The sequence below is a fragment of the Babylonia areolata genome, chromosome 31 (genome assembly GCF_041734735.1).
Source record: "Babylonia areolata isolate BAREFJ2019XMU chromosome 31, ASM4173473v1, whole genome shotgun sequence".
NCBI lineage: Eukaryota > Metazoa > Mollusca > Gastropoda > Neogastropoda > Buccinidae > Babylonia > Babylonia areolata.
The window spans coordinates 24,879,435-24,887,314 of record NC_134906.1 but is presented as its reverse complement, the minus strand read 5'-3'; the positions used below and the strand labels follow the sequence as shown (position 1 = coordinate 24,887,314).

The 7,880-nt window shown below is 42.3% G+C and overlaps 1 protein-coding gene across 1 annotated transcript in view; it reads left to right on the top strand.

Annotated features, from left to right (window-relative positions):
* Nucleotides 1-632: 632 nt before the first annotated feature.
* The window catches only part of LOC143276057 (uncharacterized), a 7,696-nt gene continuing 448 nt past the window's right edge, over nucleotides 633-7,880 (top strand). Inside the window, exons 1-2 of the mRNA XM_076580444.1 lie at nucleotides 633-820; nucleotides 7,470-7,880. The exon at nucleotides 7,470-7,880 is cut by the window's right edge and continues 448 nt beyond it. Coding sequence (XP_076436559.1) covers nucleotides 633-820; nucleotides 7,470-7,880 — 599 coding nt within the window. The remainder of the gene's footprint in view (nucleotides 821-7,469) is intronic.

Here is a 7,880-nt window from a genome sequence, read left to right as displayed (position 1 = left end):
ACAAGTGAACAATGTGATAGGATCAGCCATATGATATATGTATTTCTAAAGAAATCACTTGGTAACATTTTCGAGCCTCTGGCGTCCACGTATCGGAGATCAGGGAAGAGTTCAGTGGGGAAAGAGTTTGTACATAGGAAGGAGCGACCTTGACATCGGCAACCTTGAGGACAGGTCAAGTCACACACGAGTTCATCATCCCGCTGTGGGCACTGACCCCAGCCGTCACAGAGGTTAGCTCCATGCACGCAGACTGAAGAAGCTCGACACTGGTAGAGGCCATCACATGTCACTGTCTTACAGCCTTGCTCATCCTCTCCATCGATACAGTCTGCATAACCGTTGCATCGGGTGTAGACAGGTAGACACTTCCACAGCTCAACTGTGCAATGATAATGGCTGTCAGGACAAATCTCGCCAGTTTTCATCACCTGCTGACTGAAATACCCAGAGCCGTCTAGGTTGATGAAGACACGCTGATTTCGGTCGTCATCATTGACCTGGGCACAATGGGGGCATGGATCATCCAGTCTAACATAACAATTCATCTCGTCAGAATGGTCTACACAGTCAGAGTATTGGTTGCATCGTTGGTTTTTTAATACGTGTTGGCCGTCAGAGCATTGGAAACCATGACGTACAGGGTGCTGACAGAATGCTTCATCACTGTTATCAGCACAGTCCTGACGGAAGTCACACATCATGGTGTACTGCAGTCTCGTGTCTTCACCATCACACGTGAACGTGGCTTCATCGCTGTACAGAGAATTCCCCTCAACATTCAGCTGCTGGCCAGTCACACTGGGAAACGTGCAGAGCAGTGAGTGTTTGGATTTCCTACACTGACTGTTGGGATCACAGGCCAGAAAGAGGTGTGTGGTGTGGTTCTGTGGACAGACCAGTAAAACCTGCAGTGTTTCTGTGGAATTTGAATAACGGGAGTGTCCATGAGATATTACAACCTGTGAAGTAGTCACTGCGATTGGCCGCATATTGATTTCACACAATGCACTGTCGGCAGTAATATCTTCCACTTTACTGAGTTTGCCTAAATTATCCAGCGATGTAAGAACCACAGTCTTCACAGTCCTATCTGGAATGTATTCCCATGGATTCTTAAAATGAATGAAGTAGATCAGCGTGTTGTCTGACCATTTACGAAACTTGCTGTATTCAAAAGGCAGTCTGTACCAACCTGACGTGAATCCGAAAGCCGTACGAAATTCATGAAATGTTTTTAAAATACGAAGAATGTCCTTGTGCTCCTGTTTAGTTTTTAGTGAAGCGAGCGTTCCCCCAAGTTTTTGGCAAAGTAAACCATGTATATAAAGATTTGCACTGGATTCAGCAGTAACTAATTCAAAACACTTGTATTGTGAAGCCACCAACCCACGGCACTCAGAACTACTGAAGGGACATTGTTCTATCTCATCACGTCCGTCCTCACACTCTGATTTCTGATTACAGTACAGGTGAGTGAGGAACCTGGGGTAATACTTCACTGAGCAGTTGAACAGACCACTGGGCAGTTTTTGTGGTTGGTCGTTTGCAGACAAATCAAAGAAACCTCACAGACTCTGTAACATGGAGACAAACCTGTTTTAACACAACGTGTGCGTGCGTGCGTGCGTGTGTGTGTGTGTGTGTGTGTGTGAGTGTGTGTGTGTGTGCGTGTAGGCATGCACAGGTGGGTTCACGTGTGGAGGGGGTGGTTTGAGTTGTTTCTCGATCAATGTTGATATCTAAGAATAATTATAACAGTAGTTCTCTGCATTGGTGTCCATATTGATTTCGTCAACATGCGATATGAACGAAAAACTTCTTCATTCTTTCTGTCTTTCTTTCTTCTTTCCTTTCGTATCCCTTCTAAATAACCTGTTTATACCCCCCCGAAAACGGAGTATGACTGCCTGCATGGTGAGGTAAAAACGGTCATACACGTAAAAGCCCAATCGTGAATGTACGAGTGAATGTGGGAGTTGCAGCCCACGAGCGAAGAAGATGAAGACCTGTTTCTTCCATCTAAATTAGACGTGTCAAAGCAATGTGGAAATTAACTTTTAAAAAGTTTTGTCATTTAATGAAATAATATCTGTGGCACTCAAAACGAAGAGAAATTATGGATCTTCAGAAGATTATCTATACAGTTTCAACAGATTTTGATCCAACTTTCCACATTTTCATGTGAAATGGTCTAATAGGATCCTTTTCATTCCCCCACTCCCTTTCTCTCTCTCTCTCTCTCTCTCTCTCTCTCAGACACACACACACACACACACACACACACACATGAACGCACGTACGCACTCAAGCACGCATTCTCGAAGGACTGAATAAATCTAAATAAATGTGAAATGAGAGAGTAATATACCTGTTCATAAACATGCACATATTTACACACACGTGCACAGAAACACACACACACACACACACACACACACACACACACACACACACACACATGGTCGTTCTCCCACCCATCCAAGCAGTAATTCATGGCCACTTCATGCCAACGCTGAAAGCAATGAACTGTACTCATGATTTCCGTTTTCAGACTACAGTCCTTTCTGTCTCTGCAATGAAATCAGTTTCTGGAGTTGAGTCACACGACAAGGATGGATCAGGTAAGATTTTGATGAGACAGTATGATATTCCTGTTTTTTTCATCAGCGACACCGTCAAAACTTAATCATACCTAAATGATTTAGTCTATCTCGGTCCTAGCATACGAGTATAAAGTCAGCACAGTTTGTTTTCTTTAGTTTCCAATGGTCTCAAATAATGATAATGATACTGATAACAATAGTAGTAATGATGACAATAACAACAATAATGATAATAATAAATATCATTATCATTATCAAGATTACTATTATTATTATCATCATAATCATCATCACCATCAATCTTCTTCTTCTTCTTATTATTATTATCATTATTATTATCATAACCTTGACCCTACTGTATTCACTCGTGTTTAGAAACATGTGACGGGCGCAATAGCCGAATGGTTAAAGCGTTGGACTTGCAATCTGAGGGTCCCGGGTTCGAATCACGGTGACGGCGCCTGGTGGGTAAAGGGTGGAGATTTTTACGATCTCCCAGGTCAACATATGTGCAGACCTGCTAGTGCCTGAACCCCCTTCGTGTGTATACGCATCCAGAAGATCAAATACGCACGTTAAAGATCCCGTAATCCATGTCGGTGTTCGGTGGGTTATGGAAACAAGAACATATCCAGCATGCACACCCCCGAAAGCGGAGTATGGCTGCCTACATGGCGGGGTAAAAACGGTCATACACGTAAAAGCCCACTCGCGTATATGCGAGTGAACGTGGGAGTTGCAGCCCACGAACGCAGAAGAAGAAGAAGAAGAAACATGTTATGATTCCTCAACCAACCCTCTCCCATTACGTGTCAGTAACACGGAAGCTAAGCCATAGCGTTTCATATCCAGAGCTCTCAATGTCTCTGTCAGTCAGTCTGTCTGTCTGTCTGTCTGTCTGTCTGTCTCTCTCTCTCTCTCTCTCTCTCTCTCTCTCTCTCTCTCTCTCTCTCTCTCTCTCTCTCGCCCACCACTCTCACACATTAACACTAACACACACACATTTTGGAAGCATTTCCATTATATGTGTTTTGTGTTTTATTGAACGCATTCTGCTAGAATTGCAATGTCTGGTCGATTCCATATCTGTAATAACTACCATTGTGCAGAGTACATAGTTGAGACAGGCTGACAAAGTTGGTGCTGATCAGAGACATGTGTTTAAAACTGGAAATCATACAAACATGGACATAATTACCAGAGATCGTGCCTAATCGTTCAAAACCTGATCAGAGACATGTGTTTAAAATTGGAAATAATACAAACATGGACACAATTATCACATAAAAGGGGTTAACTCACTCAGTACGGCCAGTCCTCTCTTCTCCTCTACACAGACCCCTCGGATGTCCAGTGGGTGTCTCAATGACCCAGCCTTTAGTTTCCGTCGTCAGAATTGTGGTATTCTTTGTCAACATTCACGTCTTCAGTATAAGAACCTTCCGCTTGCAATATTTTGATGATGGTAATTGGGGTGAAACGCTGTCAACTTCGTCTCTTTCGCCGTTCGTATGGAAAGAGTTAAATGGTGGGAAAACTTCTTTTCTTACCCCCTTCCCACGTGAGATTCTTACGACACGCACTTTTCTTTTTGTAGATTACTGATCACTCTGTCGTCATGTAATTATAAGGCATGATGGATTGATGCAAAGTAGCCTACAATTTAATATACCTAACCCTTGACAGAAAAGAAAATAATGATGATGATGATGATGTGGACATTTTTTTCAGTAGCACCTATCCTCGGTCGGAGACTAAGCTCTAAGCACTTTATAAACACAGGGTCATTTGCACAACAGGCTGCCTACCTGGGTAAGAGCCAACTGACTGCTGCCACTGGGCGCTCATCATTCGTTTCCTGTGTCATTTAATCGTATTTCAGGGACGCACACACACACACTCAGAGATGTAACATTTTACGTGTATGACCGTTTTATCTATTTACCCCGCCATGTAAAGCAGCCATACTCCGTTTTCGGGGGTGTGCATGCTGGGTATGTTCTTGTTTCCATAACCCATGGATTACAGGATCTTTAACGTGCATGTGTGCTCATCTGTGTGCATATACACACAATGGGGTGTTCAGGCACAAGCAGGTTTGCACATTTGTTGACCTGGGAGATCGGAAAATCTCCACCCTTTACCCACCAGGAGCAGTTATCGAGATTCAAACCCGGGACCCTCCAACGCTTAAACCACTCGGCTATTTCACCCGAATAGAAAGGTTTATAGCAAAAATAGGACGTTACGATATAACTGCATCTTTAAAGACGAGAAGAATACAGAGAAGATACGCTAAAAGTCATATCGGCTCACTGTGTCAGATGCATCAATGTGATCCAACTTCTTAAATCCATTCATGTGTTTCCTTTCAGAACATTTCCGTCTTTAGCAGGTCCACCAAACTGACACTACACAATTTGTACATATTGTTTAGTATTATATTGCTCTGTATTTACGAATGGGATAGTAACATATAAGACAGAGAAAGACAGACAGGTTACACATCATTGAAACCCAATTTTGAAAATGGACTACATTTGTACGACACTGACGTACCGCTCTTTTGGAGTGGCACTGTGGATTCATTGCTCCACCAATGAATGATAAACCCAGAGGCACGCCTGCAACACTCCTTGAAAGTCTACTTTATCATAAAGGAATGCAATATGAGTTCAGTCCAGTATATTGTACATTAACTTCAGGGCAGCACTTCTTCAAGACCTCTTTCACTTTTATCTTTCTTGTCTTCTTCAGACACACACCACACATCGCAGTACTCTCCAATACATTTTTCTCGCAGTCCATAGAGGACAATGCATTGGCGATTTGAGCCAGAAAGGTGCACTTACAGTCGTTAGAGTAAGAAAGTCAATGTCAGAATCGTTTGAAAATGTGTCATAATTCTTTCTTGCCATTTATCTTTCACTTTGAATTTCTTCAGCTTAGCAGATTTGCTCTCCAGTATCCGTACACATGATCAATATTTAGTGAGGAGAGGTTTATTTTTATTTGTAGACTTATGTTTGTACATCCCATCCACCCTCTCTCTGACCAGCTTCCCACACCCACACACCCACCCTTATGTCTGCCGCTGACTGTCCCTCCCTTTTAAATTGTGGCCCTTGTCAGATGTTCACAATTTGCGTTCTCTCTCTCTCTGTTTCTCTCTCTGTCATATACAACACACACACACACACACACACACACACACACACACACACACACACACACATATATATATATATATATATATATATATATATATTCCTCTCTCTCTCAGGTTCTCAGCATCAGCATATTTGCAATCTGAAAGACTATTCTGCATTTTGTTTATAGTTGGTGGAAATGTAGCATGTGATTCTTCAATTGATACATCTCGTACGAAGAGTGCCTTGATATTTAACGAAAAGTGGTTAAAACAGATCTGAAATACATGTCACAACACTGCATGCTCTCTGACCAGTGTTTCGTGCTGTTGCAGATGAGTCGTGCATGCCAGCGTTTCAACATTAGAAACCTCTTACAGTTAAACAGCACAGGATCAAGGACACTCGGACCATTCGACACTCAAGCTTCAAGAGACAACCACTGCGAAGCTCAGAAGAACTGTCATTCTAACAAGGAAGAAAATGAAATAACTGCCGAGACCTTCGGTGTAACTGAAGGCGGCAATAATGTCAGGCGGAACAACCTTGAAACAGCTCAACACAACAGCAGCACAACCAAGGAAAACAATAATGATACGACTGGAGCTGAAACTGGATACACTGCAGCGTTTGTAACTGTACACAACAATGATGCAACTGGAGATAGCTGTTTTACCACTGGAGAGAGCTGTTATTTAGCTGGAAGCAATCGAAAGGCAATCAGTGATAACAGTGCTTACACAAATACTGACAAACTTACTGTCATGGATGGCAGCTACGACAGCTCCATGGAATATACTATCACTGGAAACAGTGTTGACGCAAATAAAATCCACCTTGGACTTAATGTGATGATTTACAAGTCAGCCGGCCAGGACTTTTCCCATGACTACAGAAACAGAGTTACATCAAATCCAGACCATCTGCAAAACATTCCACAGGATCTCAGTGGAACTGTAAACAGTTCCGACACAAATACAGACCAAGTGAATGTAGTTGTTGACAATCAGTCTAATACAAACAGTTCCCAAGCTGCTGAATTCAGTCAAGACACAGCCACACGGAACCACGATTCAGCTGGGCACAAACACGAACCTGTCAAACATAATTACACAAAAGAAAAGCAATATAACTGTCATGAAACATTTAGAACGATACATAAATTAAAACAGCACGCATTTGATCATTCTAAGGGAAAATCATTATTTTGTATAACCTGTGGGAAGACACTGAAATGGAAATCCTACTTAACGTCAGTTTACTCAGGGCAAAATGCACACGTCTGTATAAAATGTGAGCAACTGTTTAACCTGTGGAGTCCTCTACACAATCAATACACATCCCAGGAACACGGAGTAACTGGTGCTGATGAGAATACCAACAATTTTGATTTTTTCCTGGAGCATGGTGTGACCAGAAACAGTGCTGAAACAGATCCAGAATATACTGATGAATTCGGTGACCACCAAGGCATTTCCCAGGATCATTGTATAGCAGGAAACGGTGTTTCCACAAACACAGACCTTCTCTACATCAGGAACAATCAAAACACATCCCGTGATCATTGTGCAACTAAAACAAATATCAACACCAGTGAAGACAACCTTGATAAATTCGCTGACAAACAAGGCCTGGAACATGACATAATTGGAAACAGTGTTGACCATTGTGATACATTTGCCAATGAAGACACATCCCAAACTGCTGACCTCAGTCATGACACAACACAGAACCATAGTTATCAAGGAACTCATGAATATAAATACACGAAAGAGAAGTCTGAATTAGACAGACACATTAAAACCCATACTGGAGAAAAGCCGTATGCCTGCACAAGCTGTGCGCAAGCATTCAGACGCAAGAGTCATTTGAACAGACACGTTTTAACCCATACTGGAAAAAAACCACATGTCTGCACAAAGTGTGGACGAGCGTTCCGAGACAAGAGAGATTTGAACAGCCATATTTTAACCCATACTGGAGAAAAACCACATGTCTGCACAAACTGTGGACAAACGTTCAGACTCAAGAGTCATTTGAACAGACACGTTTTAACCCATACTGGAGAAAAACCACATGTCTGCACAAAGTGTGGACGAGCATTCCGAGACAAGAGAGATTTGAA